The 23,324-nt window shown below is 38.0% G+C and overlaps 1 protein-coding gene across 1 annotated transcript in view; it reads right to left on the reverse strand.

Annotated features, from left to right (window-relative positions):
• The window catches only part of MYBPC1 (myosin binding protein C1), a 68,483-nt gene extending 46,320 nt beyond the window's left edge, over positions 1–22,163 (reverse strand). The window contains exons 1-2 of the mRNA XM_050324621.1: positions 22,047–22,163; positions 1,606–1,638 (exon numbers count right to left, since the gene is read on the reverse strand). Of these exons, the coding sequence (XP_050180578.1) occupies positions 1,606–1,638; positions 22,047–22,071 (58 nt within the window). The 5' untranslated portion in view covers positions 22,072–22,163. The remainder of the gene's footprint in view (positions 1–1,605; positions 1,639–22,046) is intronic.
• Between the last annotated feature and the right edge of the window lie 1,161 nt (positions 22,164–23,324).

Consider the following 23,324-nt stretch of genomic DNA (forward strand, 5'->3'; position numbering starts at 1 on the left):
GCAGTTCAAGACACTGATTAGGTCCAATAAACTATTTATATGTTACAGAATTTGGATTCTTGAATAACTAACTTCTCTTTGTGTGATAGCACTCGGTAATCCAAGATGACAGCATCTTGAGTCAGGCAGAAGGAAGCTAGAAATGACTGGCACTTCCAGCTTAGAAGTATCCCAGTTTGGTCTGTGCCTGACCAAAAAGGCCTGCTGACACCTTACTTACTTTAGCAAAGAAGTAAAGGTATGAGGAAAAGAAAGGGGTTTATATAAATGATTTTGCATTTAATCCTGTGTTTTTAAGTAGAAAGAAAGATGTTAATTATTTGACTATGTTAATAGATGTTTTTAATGTAATCCTTCAAAGATGCTGTACCTTTCTGTATACAAAAAAACTGTTTCTCATTTCAGTTCTACTTCAAAGTTAAGATTGATGGAAAGCATGAATTCAAGTACAACAGGTAAGAGCCTCAGTGTGAAATTAATTACTTTAATATTAACTGTACAAATTTTACAACTGAGTTAAATATAACCATCATTAATGAAATATCAATTAACTTTCTTTACGAATACATGCAATATGAAAGAGTTCATCACATAAAAATAATACATGGATCATTTAAACATGAAACTCTTTGTGTCAGATGATAATACTACTACCTTTGTAATTTTTTTATTAAAACATGTATTGTTGAAACAAAACGTCTTCAACCAGCCTCTTAAAATGCCAGCTAACAAGAGTGTAAGTAAATGAAGTTTAACACCTGTAGAGTATTTGTTCTGTTTGGAATTGCCGTTTATCTAGCTAGAGAAAGAATAAAACTCACAAAATGGTTAAATTAAACATGCATAATGTATATATATATATTAACAAGTATCTGTCAATATAACTCAAGTTACTCAATGCCACAAGGCAAAGGCTTCCCTAGCTTTCCTGCTCCCACTAAAGAGAATGTAGCAGCTTTTCACAGAGCTTCAGCTTTACCTGAAGCTCTAGTCCTTATGAGCAAGTTTCAGGTCACCTAACTTTGTTTTCCTGGAAGTTACTCACCCACTCCGTTCTAGACAATCAGGCTCCTGTGACATTTTCAATAGGTTATCCAGGAAATGCCCATTGGTGAGCATTTATGACCCAGGATCTGCTCCACTGGTCATAGGTGGAGCACTATTGAATTACTTAGAAAAGATACTTAATTTTCAAATGGCTAAAACTAAGTGAAATGAATCCCATGCTTGATTCTGTCAACTTGACTCACAGTGTACCTTTGAGGAGAAATGAAAGGGAATATTTTGGTAATTAAATGCTGTCCAGCATCCAAGAAGACAGCATGATTTAGCCACAGAATATAACAGTCATCATTCACCTGTAGCCTGAAGGACAAGTGCAATATGAAGCAAACAACTGGTCTTTTGCAAACAAAAATTGAGTCTGAAAAAATCAACATTCCAGCAAAGTGAGAACATCTTACTTGGGCAGGCTTTCTTACTTTTCTTACTGTCCTCTTACTTTCAAAGGGATAATGAACACAAATTATATTATGGCCATGCAGTATCTAGTCTAATGCAACTGTTGCTCATGTTACAGCTCAAATTAGTGTTTTTTTCACTAACCTGGAGGTGGCGGTGCACTTTCATTTTCAGTTTCTGAAAAATGAGGAAAGAAGACAGATATTGAGCTTCAAATAAAAGCAAATATTTTTCACACATTTGATATGCATTTGTTTACTTTGGACATAGTTTGAGTTCATCTCATATTTTCATGCAGTTGTCAATATTTTTTTTGCTTTCATGCATGCAACAGATGACAACTTCAGAGTGACAAGGTCAGTTGTCTAAAGCTCATGCTCTGTGAAGATAGGTCAAGAAACTTTTTCAGTACGGAGATATATAATATTCATAGAATCATAAAATTTTTTAAGGTCTTCGAGTCCAACCATTAACCCAGCCCTGACAAGTCACCACTAGACCATGACCCCAAGCACCTCATCTACACTTCTCTTAAATACCTCCAGGGGTGCTGACTCCACTTCCTGTTCCAGTGCTTGACAACCCTTTCAGTGAAGATATTGTTCCTAATATCCAATCTCAGCCTCCCTGATGCAATTTGAGGCAATTTCCTCTTGTGCTATCACTTGTTACTTGGCAGAAGAAGTCAACCCCTACCTGTCTACAACTTCCTTTCAGGTATAACTTTCATGTAATTGTAGAGAGTGGTAAGGTCTCTCCTTGATTGCAGGTCAGCTTCCTGCATGTATTTTTATCAATTGGGCCCCAGTACACTTCAAGGACCTTTTGGCAATTATAGTTTTGGACAGTTTTGGAATATCATGGAATCCAAGTTGAATTTCAAGCTTGGATTTGAAGTCAATTTGGCTTGAACCTATGCTTAAAGGTATAACTTACCACATCAATATTCTTCTGTCAGATAATACCTTATGTTTAAGCAAAATTTCCACTGATATAATATCTGATATGACTTTAATGGTGAAGTGTAATTGATCCATTAACTTAGGAGGATCATACAGAGCGAATCCAGAGACCTTTATCTCATTTTCACCAAACCATCAGATCTAGAGATCAATGTTCAGTGCAAGCAGAAAGTAAAAAATCAGTTTATCTGCTCTGAGTAGGACCTACAGTATGTTTGGGGTTTCTTTCTTTCAGTCATGGTTTTTAATCTAAATCACTTCCCGTTCAGATGTGTGATAAAGAAACTAGGCTTTTTATCCTATTTAAATATTATCCATTTGGGACGACATGTATTCCCATCTAAAAGATAAGAACAACTTGACTAGCTAAAACTTATTTTTAAAACATTACAGGAAGATTATTTAAAAACTTTTAAACATTTCAAAGCTTTGGGACTCTAGACTGGTTGAAACCAGCAATGTTTATTGGAACTGGTTCATTGACTTACAGTTTAACTACTTACAACAAGCAAAGATTTAAAAAGTTGAAGTCTTTAACTGTAACAGTAGATGGTTCTTACTAACCTTTGTCATGTTATGGGTATTAACATTTGGGACCCCACCTCAGGTCATATTCAGGAAATAAAGTTTCAATCTCTGTCACACAGAAATGGGGGTAAGACTATTCCTCTGCACTCAGGTCTAGATATAACTAAAACATACTCTCTCATTCTTAATAAATCCATTTAATATTTAAAAGGGAAGAATATTTTTAGTGCAAATATATGTTGAGTGTGTGAATTTGATATGGTTTAGGAACTTCCAGTCACATACACAGATATGATAGCAAATCTTTGTAGAGGTTCCAAAGAGAAACCCTCGCTACAGGGAAAGAGCTCATGTTGTACATTCTGGTCACTGCACCCATCACACAGAATGTGATGGCAGAAGTATAGTAAAGACCAACACACAGAGTGTGAAAACAGTACAATATCTTAGGTTCATAGCAATTTGTTTTTTCTGGTCTAGTTACTAACATACTACATTCTGTTTTGTGGCCTAGAAAAATATGAATAATTTTCATATGAAAATATGAAAATTATAAAACAAAAAGTATGCCTTGGAACATATTCACATTGCTACCATGACATTTCACTACTTCCACTGAGAATAAAATAACAACTCTATGGCATGGAAGTATATTTATTTCATGGAAAAGTAATAGCAGAAAATTACTGACTGTATCATTTTCCTTATGAAGTATTCTTACGAACACTGAATTAGAAAATTCTCCCTGGTTCACCAGTATAAACAAAAGCTCAACAAATAAAGCACTTTCCAGACTAAGATGAAAAACTTACGAGACTTTTGAGGGACTTGCCTAGAATTTTTCTTTCATTTTGAGAGGTATTTCATGGCTACACCAACACAGTAACGTTGCTCAGAAATAACACATCTTTCAAGTCCTGCCTTACCCAGCAGTAGGCACAAATGTTAGGCTACAGCACAAACCAGACCTGAAACACTATTATTATAAACTTCATCTTATACATGCAGACACAAAAGGAGATATTCGAAACCTGAATACTCTCAAGGGCAACTGCCTAGAGTTGACCCTGTTCCTAGAAGGGAGGTTGGACTAGACAATGTCTAAAGGTCTTTTCCAACCTCAGCTACTCTGTAATTCTGTGATGGGATAATGACCTGAAGCCAAGTCAAGAAGTCAGTGGTTTCTTTTCTAAACCATAATTCTAGGTTGTTTGGACTATTGCTAAGAAAACCAAGGAAAGAACTGAGCTCAAGGGAGAGACTTGAAGTATACTGTGGGAAGAAAAAGAAAGGGGAGAGTTCCAGGCACTGGGTGTGACAGAGACATGGGAGATACTTCAACATAATCTTTTGGCCATGTGCAACCCCTTTCATGGTCATGCTTGGCTTACAGCTCCATTCCTGAGGACAGCCAGGAAAAAAACCATTAATAGCACCGAGTGGTTTCCACTTCCCCAAAGAATGATAGCCCTCTCTGGCTGACCTCTGCAACAGGCTTGTCAGCCAGGAAAGGGCTCTGTACACTCAACCAGCAGCTTATGGTTGTGCTCCTTCCCTAGGAGGCATGATCACTGGAGTCCCCAGATGCCATTCCTGACAGCCTGTTGCCTAATATGGTGCTCTGTTGAGGCATTGTCAGGGGGGCTGGTGGTGGAGAAAGTGTTGCCTCCAGCACACAATCCTCAGTCCCTTTGGAGAAGAAGTGTTGTTCACTGGGTTGCAATGATGCCTCTTGAGTTATGGGGAAAAAAGGTTATTGAAGATCCAGTTACCACTGAACTGATACCACTGTGTTCACTGGACCTTCTATCGAACAACTAAAGTTAATTTGTGCCTTGAAGCTTCTAAGACAACAAAGATCTCTTCTTTACAGTTTTTTGTTTGAGAAGCTGAGAATGTTGCACGTCCAGTGGGTTGTGCCATGCGGAACACAGACCTTGGGTTAGTCATTGGTAGTGAAACTTGTAACCCGTCTGGGTCTATGTAATTCTTCAGAAAGAACAGGAATTAACATAACAGTCCTCTTTACATGGCTACTCAGAGTATATTAAGAAGTGTAGTTAGCAAATAAAGGGAAAGCACAACTGCCACTTAGATAACATCTCCAGAAATGCTTTCATGCCTCATCCATGTCATGAGATGCATTCAGGATCCAGTTTGACATAGGATATGAGCACTAAGAGCCAAGACATTTTTATTTGTGATTTATAGTTATACATGCGCACATACACTCTTGAAAATCAGCAGGAGATGCAATTTGACCCATTACAAACAATTTTCCATCACTATTTCACATTTACTTTGTTCAGTTTTTCAGATAAAATAAGACTTAAAATCCCTCGCTATGTATACAGATAACTAAGCTTAAAATTTCCATGAGATTATCAATGTCCTAAAGTTATGGAAATGCTTAAGAACCATGTTAAAGTGGGACCATCATTATTTAGGATTTCAATTCCATTTTAGGTCTAGTTGCAGTGACATCTGACCTGCAATAGCCACAAGAAGCTTTGGCAGGGAACTGACATACAGATGTCGGTTTGCGTGTGGTGGCCAGTTTTCAAGGGCTCTGAATTCCCACTTCCACTGGCTTCTCTGACAGCACCAAGCATGGAAACTCCCTGACATCATATATATTAATTTTCACACTGAAGTGTGATCATAATGAGGCATGTTGACAGTTCTAAAACAGTCTCCAAGTCCTACCCTACTACTGTGCTGGATGTAAAGCATCTTGGAGACTTGCAGTTCAGATCATTCAAGAACTACAGCTTATCAACAAGCATACTGGGAATGAGGTCTGCCTGGATAACCCTTCTCATCTTGCAGTGCTCTGCTCATGACCAGGTTCATTTTGGGTAGGTTTAGGAACTTCCAATGATTTTGGAAAATGAGTATTGGGTTGTTCTTTTCATGTTTTTTCCCTTAGCTAAAGGAAATGGCCTTGAGCATGAAGTCGGGGCTTGCAGAAGGCCCAAAGATAGCATTTCACCATCACTGGCCTGGGGCACTCACAGGAAGGAGGAGAAAAGTCTCCTCCACTAATTTCTCCCTGCAGTTATATACATATATATAAGATCACTTACAACCCAGTGAAGAATAACCAAGAGATTCAGGATCTCACCCACTCTGACCAAAGGACTTATCCCCCATTTACCTGAAAAGGAAACCAAGACTATGGCTGCACCATCATGGATACAGGTATGATATCTGCCTGTGTTAACAGCAGCATATTAAAGATACTTTCATATGTCAAAGAGCATATGAAGTGACTGAGGACAGTCACTTAGTGCTTTTTGTCATAAAGACCTGTCAGCGTCAACTTGTGTCAAATTTAAGTATGTGGATTAAGCTTGCGGACATAACCTCGAGGGATCAGACAAATATAACTATTACGTAGGCATTCCTAAAGTGCTGACTCTGCTAGTCGGACAAAAATAGACAAAATGCTAGTTTGGGGAGAGAGCATGGCTCACCCCAGCCCTTGTGCAGTTGTTGTGTGTGAGGATTGTCTCCTGTGCCTGGCTGCTGTAAGATACAAGAACTCTTACTGAGGGACATGGCTCTCTCCTGGGGTAGATACTCCACTGAAATAGGTGGGCAGGGAAGGACCAAGGATGTGGAAGGGTTACTTGACAGACCTCCTGTACAGATCATCAGCAGAAAAATTCAGTAAGGATTTTTCCTTTCATTCCTTATACTCCCTGAAAAAAAGTGCTCTGAAGAAGAGAAATGGCTCAAAATGGTTTGACTATTTTTTGTGGGTCACTTCACCCAGATCAATATGGAGTTAGAGTGGCTTCAGTGATGTGATTAAAAGCCATAGCCTCATCTTTCAGAAGACAGGAACTTGCTTAATAAACCATCAAGATTACCACAGCGTGATGAGTATTTCACTGGGGAAAGATACAGTTAGCAGACTTCAGATAAAATGAGATGGAAAACAGAGGTCTTGGTTCAAGGTAATTTGTAATCATTATTCTGCAAAACCTAAGCATGGTCATGAAGGCAGGGTCTGACCGGTGGCTCATGAGCCTCTATTGTTCACTGAGAAATAATCTGATTTGTGGGCAACTTCTGCAGACAGCTCCCAGTCTGAGTGGAAGCAAGAAACTACAGTACCAGCTGAAATCATTACCTGTTTTTACAAATGTCCATGGACATTTTCCATGTTACTCTTAAAAGATGCACAGCTACAGAAACTGTTCTAAACAGATTTCATTCCTAAGTCCTGAGATCAAAAGTCGTTCTAAAGGACTGAAGTAAATAAGCTCTGATGCTTTAGTGGCTAGCCAAATGACTATTACTGCTGTCAACAGTGTGATAGAACCAGACTGATAAATTCATTAATGTATTTCTAGTTTCTGTTTTGTACTGGTGGAGTAGACAGATAAGACTGCCTGTTTTGACTCATGACTCTTTATGGTTAAAGATTAAAACAGCAACCTTAGGTTAAATACTGTCTTTTGTTGTGGCAAAGTGAACAAAGCAGCATGTTCACTGAAGTTGAAATTATTTTATATTCCAACAACTAAAAGCGTCACAGTCTGGTGATGCATATCTAGGTAGGGACAAGAGAAGAAATCCTAATGAATTTCAGTTTGTAGAAAAAACCACCAAGAAAACACAAACAATCTAAATATAATACTTAGTTCTAATTAGGATAATAATATAATCTCACCAATAGTAGTCCTATTTCAGGAATAATGTAAATACTTTAAATTATAAATGATTTTATGGGCCACCGGAGTCAATCAAACCATCATATGCTAAAATATTCCGTGACTTAAGGACTGAAAAACTGAATAAACAATTGGAACAAAAGTCTGGTAACAGTGAATTCTACAGAATATACTAGATACCAAAGAAATAGTTTACAAATCCACTCAAGTGTAGTTGGTCACTCCAGATTTTGTCGTCATTGTCATCCATAATTATGGAAGTGCATAAAGCAACCATTGCTTGTTTAGTGTGTTGTCCTTGCTGTTCCCATTTTTCTAAAATGATGCTATTAAATCAAATCTGACTATATGTAAGCCTCCATGTCTTTTTCATTTCTTATGAGAACTTGTCTTTCATATAGGAATTAGTCTCTAAAGAACACTGTAACCATGACCTTGAACAAAAGTAATTTAATAAAATGTATGTTTATATATCTATATTCTTCTAAGTTTCTTCCTTTGCAGACTTGAAGTTTCATGTGTACTGTAACTGGGATCTAGAAGGCTGCCAAGCATCGACAGTATTTAAAATAGATAGAGAAAGCTAAAGTTGGTGGCTTCACTCTGGTTATCAAGTTCCCATGAATTCTTAAACTCATTTTTGACCTGCTCAGCCCACAAGGCACCAGCATGGAGTAATTAAACTCCATTTCTATTTCCCTGGTATCTCTCTTGTCTTACTTTATACCACAGAAAATAATACATATAAATTAGTTCCTGAGTACTTCAGTACCTAAGAAAAAACAGAGTATCATACTGGTATCTCTCATTTCACAGACATAGCAGTAGACTACAATTTGAGTGCTAAACTTCATCAAAATGTTTACACTAAATCTTTTTCTATTGATCTTTTCACGATTGCAGTTTTCTAATTCATTCCATCGTTAAAAACAAACAAACAATAAACACTTGTGGGTTTTTTTAACTTCCAGAACAGAAATTTTGTGATGCTCTCTATCCTGCAAATTCTTGTAGGCAAAGTTTTGCTGGTTAACCATCTATATAAGAGAAGAATTTTGCTGAAATGTGTTATAGCATTTACCAATGTGACTTGTGCTCATAAGGTAATTCAGTTTGCCATCATTATTGCACCTTTATGAGAAGACTTTTGTCAGCACAGCTGCACTTGCAGAACCTGAGTCTATTTATGGTGATATCAATTTATCTCTCATTCCACATCTTGATGTGTTAACTTTTATTTCCATGTTTGGAAATAAAAACATTTTATTTTGAAATATCACTGCAAAACTTGCTATTAAATGTTGCTGAAAAAATTCTTAGTAGGCATTTTCCTCTTAAAATTTACATTGTGAAAACTGGAAATTCCATACAAGAGTCAACTTCTTACTACCGATGATAGAAAGTCTCAATTTTTCCTGTGTTATGGTATCATCTCAGTTTATATGCCACCAGTTTAGTGTAAGTCTGAAATGATTTATGACTCCTGCCATTCTGTGTTCCTCACCTAGCTGTTCACAGCCACCTGGGACATTCTTAAATATTGCTTCATGTTATGCACTACACGGTTCTGGTGCCATTTAAAGAGGAGAAGGAGAAAAATGGCTGTGTCTATATTGCCAACGAGATGGGTGCTCATGTCTAAAGGACAGAAGCAGTGCTACTGTTTTAAACCAACAATAAAACAGTCCTGAAATACCTGATCTGAACCTCATAGATTTCCCCACACAGTGTCATACTCGAAAGTCCCTGCTCTTAACCTGAGCGGTCAGCACAGCTTACTGTCATCGGTGGGGGCTGCAGGTGTGATGGAAGCTCTGCAGAATCACTCCTACTGTGCTATAGCTCAGCTGTGAGCATTCACTCCACTTTTTTTATATATAAGAAGGTCCCAGTGAGGTCAGGGAAGAGGATCCCACCGTGCCCCCATGGCCGATGCTCTGTGCTGTTGTCGCTCCCACCCCGCGGGGCCGCTGCTGGGCAGCAGTGACATCGCCTCTGCTGTGGGGCCCTCGAGTGATGTCCAGAGGACAGGGAGGTCTCAGACTCCTGTCTAGGGGGAAAAATGAATGCTCTGGCTCATAGGTGGAAAATCAGAGTGTTAGTATCTGCAGGGACAAGAGGTAGATGATCACAGAGAGCCAGGTTTTGTTAGTTCTGACACTCCAGAACTGAACTGTGTAAACACAAAAGGCAGGAGCTCGACATGCTTCAGATTTCTTTAGTTTTTAATGTGTTAAATTGCCCTTAACATAACATGGTTCCTTTTTGGCAGTAGGTGCTAATGAGAAATCGAGTTTTCAAAATTACTCCTAACACAGCCAAGTGCAATCCTGCTTTTAAATGACCCAAATCTAATTAATCTTTGTTATGTATTTACTAAAATCAATTAATCCACTAATCAGAATAGTTTGATCCCATGTTATGACAAAATATAGACTTTATTCTTAGTTTCCTATCCTGCTTGCAATAGTTTGTTAATAATTTTTCTCAGGAAGAGAAATTTTTTCATTTAGCTCAAGAGATTCCTGAGTGAAAGCAGAAAACGGCATAATGTGATATCAGAGATAGCAATGCAGTGACTGATGGTAGCTTCCTTTCTGAAAGAGGCAAAATGTAATAAAGTGGACCACATTGTTGGATAAAACACTTCATAAACCATGGAACTGCTACTCAGGAATGACAGTAACTTATTCCTCAAATGTTCAATGTGTTTTCAATGACAGTTGTCTTCTAATTATAGAATAAAAGTCAGTAATAAAATTGAAAGGTCGTTTATTTCCAGAGATGAGTACTTAATCAGTAATGAACTTCCTTTCAGATCGTCCAGATAATTTCCAAACCAGATCAGAAAACCGGTTTTATCAGTTAGAAAAATGTCTTCACTCTTGCTAAACCCAAATTGTGATAGAGTTGTTTTGCTGAGCTCTCCTGAAATATGTCACTCTGAGTCAAGGAAATTGTATTATTTCATGAAAATCTCATTATGGACTGGATGCTCTGCATAACTGGAATGAGTTCCACAAAGAGTTAAGTCTCCTGCCATTCAGTGCATTCAGGTTAGTCCTAAAAGCCATGTGATTATCTGCAGATAGTGGGAAATCATTCCACTTAGAGAGATTGACTCTTAGGGAAAATGTTGACATCAGCATGAGGCCATGGTGGTGTGTATTCATGAAATCTAACTTATTTCAGTCAGATATAAGGAAACATTTAAGATGTGCTGATAGGCTTTATTTTAACTAAATTTCAGAATAAAGCATTTCAGCAATTTAAAATTAAATCCTACTTGTATTCCTATTCCATGGTTTCTGAAATGTCAATTTTCTTTGAGGATCAGGGCAAAATTAAACATGCACATATTGGGATTTCTGAAGGGTTGAATTTATCAGCTTGTTATCAGCTCTTTGTCAGAGTAATATATGCTACAACTAGGTCTAAACACTGTCATGACGGTATCCAGATACCAAATAAGAAAAACATTTGCTTCAAGTCTATTTGACAGTGGGTGACAGATAATCTGATACTCTGTGATCTTTTCAAGAAGGAAGAGCCTTCTCAGACTTCCTCCAGATAAGAGCACTCTTCTGTCATCTGCACTTCAGTCCTCTTGAGAGACAATGTCTTACAGAATGGGATTGTAACAGGAGCAGGGACTCAGGGCTGTCAGGCTCCTAGGTGGTTAGGGACCATTTTGAGTAGTTAATCACTAATAATCCATTACTTATGTCACCCTGAATTTTTTACCCATCAGACTTGTGGAAAACAACTCACTTAAGATGAAAAAGAGGGTAGTAGGATCCACTTTTTGGTTTACCAAGAGTAAAATCAAATTAATGGGCTGCGAAATTCGGTGGCTGCTACTTTTTGTAAGTGTTGATGTCCGAGTACATGTTAAGCAAAATGGATTTGGAATCGAGTTTGGAGAAAATTAAAAAACCCCAAACATAACTCACAATACGGGAAAGCATTATAACAGAGTTGTAGTATTGATGATAGCAAACACTAACAACCAGCAGTTGCCCTAAAACTCAGAAACTTACTGCTTTATTTGGATTTCTATGTACTGACTCATTGAGTTCTCTCTTTTTGTTAGCTTCTTTGCACATAAATATTTATTGTTGCTCAGATTCCTGGGATTCAGCACTGTATGGAAAAACCTTTAGGAGTATTTTGCACAAGTGGAAAGAAAGGACTCTTTCTATAGGTGAAAATTTAAGAGACTTAAAGTGCCAGAGACCTATGGCACTAGGCAAACCTTTGGTGGGTCCTGCAGCAATAGTTATGTACAGGAAAGTCATGTATGTCCCTTCATGGGTGTTCAGCATACAAAATTGCATACACTCCTCTGTGTTAATACTGTTAACATATTTGACCTCTCTATCTCGTTCTGCATCAGTGAAGATAACTGTGAGAATTATAAGGCTGCACTTTAAAGAAAATGAAATCACTTAGCTTTGCCTTTAGAGAGTAAGCACACAGCAGGATGTTTGTAGACAGACTGTGGGGGTCTATACATATCAGTAAGTGATATGTATAAAAGAAAGCTCTTACAAAGCATGCAGCAAAATGCATTTAAGATGTTATTATGAATTGCAGTCACAGCTCATTGCATATGGTTTCTCTCTTGGTAAGAGAGAAAACTTTATTGCAAAACAGGGAAATACAAAACAAGGGCAAAGAAAAAAGGGGCACAGGACAGAGGTCAGATTTCCCCTTTAAAAATAGGGCTAAGGAAAGCTTAGATGAAAGATTAGTAAGGCTGGAGGGAATGCCATGGAAAAAATGTCATCAGGCATCTGACCCTCTGTGCCTTCACTAAAGTCTGCATCTGTGGAGGAGTGGCAGCCACAGTCTCCACTGGAATTAGGCTCCTCTTTTGGGTCTAAAATAAGGTTTTTGGCCTAGATACTGTGTTCTTATAAAGACACGAGATACCAAGTGTGCTACAGGGTGTGCACATGTGTCTCTGTCTACGTGAGTATCACAGGATGAGACACAGAAGCTATTAGGCCATGAATTACTCCATCTGCATGGCATTTTTTGTGTGGTTGTTCCTGGATATCTCAAGCCACAGATATTCCCCACATCACCAGGGACAAGTGGTTTGTGTAACTTTTGTCAGGAATAATGCTTTAGTGGTACTGAAAATAAATGAAGTTGTTGAAAAATGATAGAAATGCAATGTGTACATCGAGGTGTGCAAATGGTTTGAAATGTTTCGTTTCAGTTCTGAAAACTGTGAAAAGCGCTACCACACATGCACAATCAGCTCAGACTGATAAGAGGAAGTATTTCTTCTTTCTAGAATTGTTGTAACTGGTGCTAAGTGTCATAATTTGTGCATTTTTTTCCCATTTGAAAAGGTCTTGTGGCAGATAGCTATGAAAATAAGCATAAAAATATCCAAAGTTTGGAATTCAACAACTGTTCAACAACTATGTCTTACTGCTTTTTCTAGTCCACGAGCATAATGGATTAGGTGACTATCAAGGAGTAAGATCTGTCTCATCAGCTGAGCCAATAAACTTTTCATTGGGGTCTCCTTCATGTTTAGCTGTGTTTGTATTCAGTTTAATTTCATCACAATGTCAGGGCTTTGAGAGAAGAGGGAAGAGATAAAAGCAAATCTGGAATAGGCTTTTGGACTGGATTTGCAGGCAGTCTGAGCAAAGCATGACTCCCCTTCAAGAAAAGATTACTTGTTTGTGCATTGCTTTTGCTCAACCACTGCCTATTCTATGGCATCCAGTTGGTTCAAAATGGGCAGCAAATGTCTCTGAAATTAATGTCTATGCACAGAGCCAAGACCTTTAAACAGAAATCTGTAGGAAAAGGGAATCTTCATCTATGTCTGGGGTTGGCTTCAAACTACTCTTTACATGTATGACCAAAATTAGGAAGTTATTCTGAGCCTGCAAAGACGTAATGAGTGTATTTTAATACAGATCTGTCTCAGAAAACATAATGTTACTACTGAACAATTCTTTCAGATGCTCACTGAAACCACCATTTGATCCTACAGAGAATTAAATTAGAACAGAACTTGTTGTAATAATCACCTGATCAAAATAACTTGCTGGAGCCATCACATATAAGGACAACCACCCTAAGAAGTAGATCACATGCTATTTTCAATTAGTAATAGGTCCAGGGAGGGCAAATTATGTAAGAACTATTTCCTAATCTCCAGGGAAGGGAAAGCAATTATTATCTCAAACACATTCTGTTGCTGCAGGACTCCCTTCTTGATGCAGTGTCTGCATACTTTTGGGAACACAGAGATGGTACATAGGGCAGAGGGGGCAGCTCTAAACCGTGGAATGAGTCATCCAACCATGCTCCCAGGTCTGTCCTGGCACTGCACATCCTTGCTCTGCAGAGGAAACACATGCAAGCTATCATATTTGTGAGGGCCTTTGCTGAAACAAACAACTTTACTCTGAGGCAGACCATGAAGCAAATTTTAAGATGGTGGATTTTTTTTTTTAATTTTTGAAGTTTTCTGAGACTGTACCCTATTTGACTTTCTGTTCAGCAAGCCTTCAACATTGTTCTAGGTCTAATATCCTAAACTAACCTTCATCTATCACTGAGACAGGGCAGGGTGTGCAATATCCCAGTATTATGACATCTAACACCACCATTACTAACTGCAGCAGAGGCCACAGGTTATTTTGTCACTTAGAACTGAAAGTACACATGAAGACACTTGGTCAACCAGTAGAGAGGAAAGGGGGTGTTACTGATCTTCAGAAGTGGCTGTTCTAAGCCATGTGCATGTAAGGTATCTTTCATCACTTAGCCTAGGTCCCACTGACTCCTCTGTGGACAGGCTGTTAGCAATACAGGCACAGGGAATAGGTGAGGGAAGACAGAGAGAAACCACTTTGTTTTGTGTATGTTGCATTCTTTAGGGTCTGAGAGTTATCTGAGCAAAAATCTATCTTCATAGGTATCGAACCCAGAGGAACTTTCTGTCCCTACAGCATCTCAGGAAGCAGTAAAGATTGATTGACACTTTTCCCAACACATGCTTGCTAGAATGGCTTCCTAGGACATAAAATCCTGTTAAACACAGAACTCTCTTCTCTGAGGTGCTTCATCCTGACCCAACATCTGCTAGTTCAGTGAGCTCTAGGAGCTAAAACCACACCTAGCAAATTAGAGAGAGCAAATTCCAGATGTAGGAATTCATGGAAATTCCTAAATCTACATGTTTTTGTGGAACATTTCATAGAACATTCAGAAACACTGTATTATTTAACATAAAAAGTGCTTATAGGTACAAAGATCACTGATGTAACCAGTCATTCATCCAACAGCATAAAGCTGTTGGAGGAAGTGAGAATAAGCTTGAATAGAAAGGAAGTAGATAAATTAATACTAATTTGAATAGGAATTCAACTTTCTGTTTCCTCTCATTGATGCAAAGTAGAAATTTAATTTTGCATTGATTTAAATGCTCAGCCATGAAATAAAATATATTGTCTCCTTCTTATAAAAATATAACAAGTAAAAGCATCAAATTCTCCCAAATAACAAAAAAATGGCAGTAGAATATTATTATTATTATTATTTTATTTTATCAATGCACAAAGCAGATTACAGATTACAGAAGGGTGCACTCTGCTCAAGAGAATCTGGGCCTCATGTACTTCCTTATTTATTGAGGAAGAGCATCTGAATATGAAAATAATGGTGGAACATAAATCTCTCCTTGCCTTCTTGTAAAACTACCCATTGCAGAAAATCCTTGAACAGCAACTGAACCAATTGTAGAGGATAGTTCTGCAGCATTATGGTTACAGTACTCAGAAAAAGAGAGGCATATGAATGTGTCTGTATTGTGAACTGAGTCCAAGCTGCCATTATAATCAATGGAATTAGATTCTTTTTTTTTTCACCTTATAGTAGCTGCTTATGGTTCAATTCGTTTTCTTCATCACAACTGATCAATGACATTCAGATCCTGTAGCGTAGCCTTCTGTTTTCTAGCTGCTACTTCGTGGTGTTGCAGGCCTCCTACAGGTCCTGAGTCGTATCTGCCAGCCCATGATGAGTATTCTGTGTATCCCAGGGCATCTTATATGGTAGGGCACCTAAGTTTAGGCATTTACTGGCTGGTCAGCTGAGTAGCAGCAGACTGGGAACCTCTGACTTTAACGAGCTGCTGTCCCTGACTCCACTGGGAGTGGGTACACCAAGTTCACTTGCACATACTTCTATTTGGGTATCTGATTCCTAACCCAGAGATCTTCTATTGCAGTATAAAGACAATAGGTTGATATCTGGGGCTGCAAAATTACCAAAATTTTCAGTGATCTAAAACAGACTTTCATGTCAGACCACTCCTCCCTTCCCTAACTCTTAAAACACCAACAACTCTTCAAAGCAAAAGAATAAAATCTCACAGTGTCATAAAGTGAGTGATGACAAAATGATGGAAAAATAGCTTCAAGTACATATTCCCTAACAAAAGTGAAAAAGAGAAACCTTTGCATCTATCTTGTGTTTGAAGTCTTCAGAAATAGCACTTCAGTGACTGAGAGCAGAAAGAGAGGGCTGGGTGGGAAGAGAGGGTGGGAAGAGAAGTGAGTGTTTCTCAGTCACACAGTTCCTCAGACTCTACCGACAAAACTGTTTGCAGTGGGTATGAAAAATCTCTAATTACGACTAAAGTTCAGAATCTTATCCATTTGCCTTGTCCTTTATTTTACAGATTTTTACATTCAGTGCAAAGTCACATTAGCGTCTAAATGAGAACTTTTTTTTTTCTGCTTCACTCTAGAGCAATTATTAAATTAGGACTTCCAGCTTAGTTGAATCTCTGCATTTCCATGAGTGATGAGTCTAGTATTTGTTCCTATCCCAAGGGAAATTTCCGCAGGCAATTTATGTTCAAGCTTGATTTGCTCTTCCCTTTCAAGGAACACTCTGGATGTCCGCTGATGAAACCTGAAATATGTTCTTCAACTTCTTTCCAAGGACCATTGATGTGTGGGGCAGCTACAAATGTTTTGACAACTGAGGTCTCACCAGATCTCTCTGCTATTGTTTTGTTATGAGACCATCTTGTTTGGTAGATCCCTGAAACTAATATGAAAAATCTCCTCCAGTTTTTCGTGGAACAGAGGAGTACTGTAGCATGGTTGGTTTTTTTAGAGCTCTCTCAAAGTGATATATTTAGGAGGTATGAGGGGAAAGAACTGGGCAGGCCTTTATTTATCTTACCAACAGGTGCAGTACAGGGAGGCACAAAGGCAGCACTTGCTAATTTCAGTTTTACTAAGTACAAAGCACCCTCTGATTTGCTGAAAGACCATTCCTTTCTTTCCTCCTCAAATCAATGATCTTTTTATTTTAGAGTGATAATATTAAATATTTTTCCTGTGCATAGATGGACTGTTTTTTACACAGTCTGGACAAGCTTTTCAAGTAAGAACAACATTAAGTAAGACAGGTCAATCTTGCATTATCCTCCTACGCGAATATTGAAATAAAGTCAACACATTGAATGAGAAAACAAATCAATGTAGTGCCCTTGATTTACACCATAATGAAACAAAACAAACCATAAAAGCTTAAAAATAAATCAAGGGGATTTTTCTTTGCCAGTGTAGGGGGGTTTTAATCAAATTAATTTGATTGAAAAAGTAGTCTTAATCTTAGCAACGATGGGGGCGGAAGGTCAAAGAGTAAATTTGAGATGCTCTGGTATCTTAGAAGGAAGTGTGGGAGCAACACTTAGAAGTTAGCAATGGGAGGGCAAAGGCAGTCTAAGAACAACTCAGTTCCCAGAGTGCAACACGATCTGTGCAGGAGGACGCTGCTCCGTGGGGCTCAGGACGGGAGCACAGCCCACCCTCACAGATCTAATTACAACAGTTAGGCGTAAGTTTGCTTTCCATTTGTGGAGGGATTTTAATTTATTAGCTAGAGGTGATGAACTGAAACTTTCTAAAGAATTGAGAGGGAAAATAATTTAAGGGGTTAGGGTTTCATCCTTCCCTCGTCCACCAAAACTCATTTACCTGTGACTTGGATACGGTGCTTGGAAATTATATGTATGAGCCTGACTTGGAGTGTGATTTGGCTCTGAGACTGAAGGAAGTTAGAAATAATGGGACTGCATTTTACAGTCAGTGCTGCAGAGGGGCAATGATGATGGCAGAAGGTGGATGTCTGTATGCTGTTCTTTTCCCTTACTATACAACAAGGAGAGCAGCAGCTGCACTACCCAGTGTGGTGCCATCTGAAATGATTTTACAGGTCCAGTCTCCTGCATAGAAAGCACTAAACAATTTTATAAAAGTTTCACACACTGGGTTCTTGAATTTTCAGGAAAACTTTGCATCAGCAGTGTTAATTTTGACACAAGCCAACTCTGTATAGGAAACTGAATTCCCATTCAACTTCTTTTTCACCTCTGAAAAATTGTCTAGCCCTGACAATATAATATTAAAAGGAATCTGACTTCAATTAGCTCTTAATCAATCTTTATGCTTAGATTCATTACCTACTGGAATGCTGCTTTATGTGTCTACCTGTATGATTTATATGACTAGGTGATTTGTGACTGTGGCATGGCTTAAAATATTTTAAATATAATTCAAATTTGGTGATAGAAAAAAAAAATCACACAACAAAGTAAAATCCATCATGTTTAAAAGCCAACATAAATAAAGGCTTTTTCTACAGCGTATCTTCAGAGAGAACAGTGTTACCATATCTCCAAAGCAGTCTCAATTGGTATGTCTCTTTACCTCCTTTCACAAATTTTCTCATGTTTTAGAGTTTGTTCTTCTAACAGACAATATATTCACATAGTTTTCTTCACAAGTTTTGCATGTATCCTGTTTATAGATTGAATAAAGTTTTACTAAAACTCTGTCTAAAGAAGACAAACTGACTTTTAATTTTCATTCCTTGCCAATATGTGGATGCTCCAGGCCAGTATTCAAGCAGAGCTTGAAAACACTTACAAAATAAAGTTGGCAGACAGTCAATAAATGCTTTGGCTCAAAATTTGGAATGGTCGCTTAACTCATGGCCATGAATTATTTCCTAGGTTGGGAAGAATAAATAAGGCAAATTTACAGAGCTGCCTACTGGGGACAGACTTGCACCTGTCACTGTGGGATGATGCCTACAAATAGTTTGAAAAGGTTGCTCTTGAGAGACTTGGCACTTTTACAAAAGCATATCCAAATGCCGTGGCCTGTGACAGCTTAAGAGGGCACCTAATTAATGAGCAGCTCTTATGAATATTGGTTAAAGGAAAGGGGGGAGAGGAAAGATTGACTGAGCGATTGCAATAAATTACAGGAAGTAATTATATGGGGGAGGGTTGTTTTATTAGTCACCAGGAAAACTAAAGGCCATTGAATTTAAATGCACCAGTAAAGTTTTTGGCACCATAGTCGTATCCTAGTCATCCACTGGGATCAGTTAACCCATTGATGTAAACTTCACCTTGCAAATAGGATATTTTGAACCAGATAAGACAAAACTCTTTTACAACAACGTGACCATCTACTGCAGAGAAGCCACAGCTGATATTATGTACAGGACTCAACTTTTTAGGAGTACCATAGAGGCCTTAAATCATTAGTCATGGAAGCCTGTTTCTACAGTGACAAATTCCATCAGGCTGAAGCTCTCCAGCAACCTTCTCTAAGCTGAGTGGTTTGTTTAATTTGGTGATCCTATTTGTTAAGAACACTTTGTGAGGCTACACTCTCACCAAGTCAGGAAATTTCTCACTTTGTTAATCTAATAATCTTAAAATAGCTCAAAGAACATTTGACCTGAAAAACGGCCTGGGAGCTTGCTACAGCACTGCTTCTGAAAAATTTAGTTATGCACTTCAGAATGCAGAGATAAAAAAATGCAAAGCTGAGATTTTTTTTTTAACATCAAGTGTTAGGCAGTTTCTGATTTCTCAGATGCTTGCTCTTGTGTGTTCTGTTTTTAAGTGGCAGGACCTACGTGAATAAAGGGTATGGGATAATTTAAGTAGATTGCTTCTCTTGGAAATGTAAGAAGAACACTATTCTGGTGCTCATGTGAAGCAGAAGCCTTAAGCCTCTTTCCCCCTCCCCTGCTTTCTATTGTAGTCCTCCAAGTTCTTTAAAGGTTTCTCAGAGAGTCCTTCCAGCGGTACTTTCCAGAATTAGTTAGTCCAAGGTTCACCTTCATTAATTAATTGCCTTCAACCCTTCACACCTTGGAAATTACCTTGAGAACAAGCATTTGATGAACACGTGAGGTTTTGAATTCTTACTGGTAGACCTAGTATGAGTAGAGCTAATATGAGTAGTAGCAGTGGTATTATATTATTATTGGAAGCAAATCCTCCTGCCATACTTACTGTACAAGTACTGCCACCAGCTCAGGTGAGTTCCTGATCAACACAAAATCTTTAGGAAGCAACTAATCTCTTAAGTACCATAATATAAACCTGTTACTCCACTGATCTACTGGCTGCAAATAAACTGGGTGCAATAAGGAGCAACCAGCACACAAGCCAATTTTATCACTTCTCCATAGCTCATTACTTCTTGTGAATTCTAGCTCTATCAAGAGAGAATAATTCAGTATTTTCGGGTCCTGAATACTGACTCATCAAAAATTGCATTTATTCCACTGTCAATGTTGTTCAGAGTTGCTAAACTTAGTTTTGTAACACAAACACAAACACAGAGCTGCATTTTTTATAATCACTGCATTGTAAGAACATCTTTGAAACAATCTAATTTTAAACAGAATAATAAACATGAGTCTCCAAACTAATTTTCTTCAAAGCACATATCTTTCAAAAGTGCATAAATATTTTAGTGGATTTTTTTTAATTTGAGTTGGCAGCCAGAGAATGCATTCTGATTAAAGTGTGTAATATCCAGTCAAATAACAGATCAAATAAAAAGGACACTTAATACATGTGTAAATAATTTGAATTACAAATAAGACACTCTAGAAGGGGCTTGGCTCTAGGTTTGATATAGAGGATTAGGCTCTTGTATTAATACGTGCACTTGGTGTAGCTATTTTCAGAAGGATACTTCATCTATCATTGTCCTCGAGCACTAAGGAGGGCCAGCAAGTAAAGTGATCACACTGGTCTGTCAACACTACTTGCTTAAGACTCAGTCGTGCAAAAAGTTTAGTTTTCATATGTCCCGAACCAAAGAAGGTGCTGAAAGGTGAGTAATGTTCCTGACAGTTGCTCTGCTCTTGCCTTTCACAAAACCAGAAAATATTTCAAAAAGACTTTTAAAATCAAGCAAATGTTATTGATAGATCAGTGTTAAATCCAATGAACTTACTCAAACTACAGACATGGGCCTAGCAGATCTTTCAAAATTAATGGGAAATGAAGTCTATTCTATTCTTTCCACAAGATTACCTTAAGGATAAAATTCAGTTTTGCATTTGGGAATGCATTAGAGAACCTGTCTTTGTACCTTTCACTTACCAATATTTGCAAAGCATATACAGTCTGTACATTCATGGCTTCGCAAAAGCTATTTAGATAGTCAGTGTTAAAAATAAGTCACCAAAAATTCTTACCAAAACATCTAAACTTGAAAGAAAAATAAAGCAAGGGTGATTGAAGTAATGCAAATAGAAAAAGCTTATTTAGTTTATATTTTCAAAATGGTAGAAAAATAAATTCTAGCTTTCAAAAGGTTATTAATTAATAGACTCCAACCACTTTGCACCTTTTTGTGCAGCATCCAGTGTACAATTCTGTAACTCACTAGCAGACTATATACTCAGTTTCTTTGCTATGAACTTAATAGCATCACAAAAACCAGCCAATATTAGTGCCTTTAGCTACCCTTCTGAAACATAAAATAATAATTTCTGTATTGTGGCAAAATGAATCTTTCCAGTTCAACCTGTACAGAAAAACTTATTACATTCTTCACTTATGTATTCCATGTATAGAATGTGTTTTCATCAGAACCGTAACACATCCTTTCCATTCAATAACTAATAAAGAGCTGTATGAAAAACATATCAATGTCCTGGCTTTTTAAACCATAAGAAATGTTTATTCCCTCTTTTCCAGAGTCTAGTTAGCTTAGAATAGAGAAACCACAAGTTGCACTATGGAAATCCTGCAGTCCTTAAAAAACACAGCATTTGCCCAATAAAGTAGTTTCTCAATATCCATTCAAAGTCGTTGTTTCTTACCTAAAACAGTTTTGTGCTATACCCCTACCTGAAAGTAATTTCTTAGTTTAAAAGTATCCGTGATATCTAATGATATAATGAAGTTACACAGCTATTGTTCTTAGATATTATTTGTGGCTGTTATATGCAAGATGGTCTAAAAGATGTTTTGTGTGTGTGTGTACCCATAATTGCTGTAATTAAGAAACATTCAGGTAATGTTTGTTATGCTTACCATCTTTCTTGGTGGGTTCCGGCATTGTTACAAGAATTCTTTATTCCCAGTGAGTTTCAGCCTTTCAGATGCAGTAAGTAGTAGCCCCAAGTCCAGCTGAGAGAGTATGCAGATCAGTATGACAAGCAGAGGGTAAGAAGAATTCCTCTGCTTTATATACCGCGGCTGAAATATCAATCAAAATAGCACCTCCTCTCTTTTCAATGCAAACACTTTGAAAATTGACAGTTATGGGAAACCCTCTCACATCTGTTGTCTGCAGCCTCTGCTCCCTTGGCTTTTGGAAGGAATCTCTGCTGCATTGCATGGGGCTGATGAGAACATCTATAACTTTCTAAATTCAGCTGCACAGCTCGCTCTCTGTGTCCTCTCTGCAATATGCAGACACGTATACACACGCAGATAGAGGTTGAAAAAGTGACTGCCATGCTATTAAAGAGCCCCTCCTGCCTGCAGAACTTATCGGAAATGACTGTATACATTTGTGCCTTTTTCCGCAACATAAAAGTGACAAATAGTTACAGAGAGTATGCCTTCAGTGATACCTCATTTTATTCCTTTAAGAGAGAGTTGTGTGTAAAGACAACGTGAGAGGTACTTTTCAGTATTAATGAAGAAAAAAGGATTAACAAAGAAAAAACTGTTTGCAGCAGTGAAGAACCTCCATATCTCCATTCTGTTTACACTTACTACGCTTTCTTGGGTCCTTTCCCTGTAGCCACCCTCATTTCAGCTTTGGTAGGCACTATAATGTTCCTTTCAGCAGGACTATCTCATTAACTGGAGAGATCACTGCTGAGAGTCGAGATACTCTCTTTTCCACTCATCCAGGAGATCCAACACTGCTTGCCTTTGCCAAGCTAGGAAACTAGACAGAAGGAATGGAAATCCTATCTGTAGCACACGCACAGAGCCACTCAACTAAGCCACTGGGTTGCCCTCCTCTTAAACTCCCACTTAAGACTGTGAACATGTAGGCAAGAGAAATGCTGGTCAAGTTAATCAGAGGGTACTGGGATTTACTTTCTTACACTCTTTTAGGATTTTGAAACAAAACTGTTGTGACTGTAGCACAATAGATGAAGTGGTCCTTGAAGGTTTCCCGCTATTGAAACACACGTTCATATCATTAGCACATGTCCATAAGAACTAGACTACTAGAAAGACTTCTCAGTGTATGAATACAAGCAAATGTTATGGAAAACATATCTTACATCTTTGAATAAAAGTTGGAGATGTAAGAGCAGTCATGTGTCTGGTTATTCTGCAGCCAATACA

Source organism: Myiozetetes cayanensis, unplaced genomic scaffold (genome assembly GCF_022539395.1).
Source record: "Myiozetetes cayanensis isolate MyiCay16 unplaced genomic scaffold, myiCay2020 scf3, whole genome shotgun sequence".
Classification (NCBI taxonomy): Eukaryota; Metazoa; Chordata; class Aves; order Passeriformes; family Tyrannidae; genus Myiozetetes; species Myiozetetes cayanensis.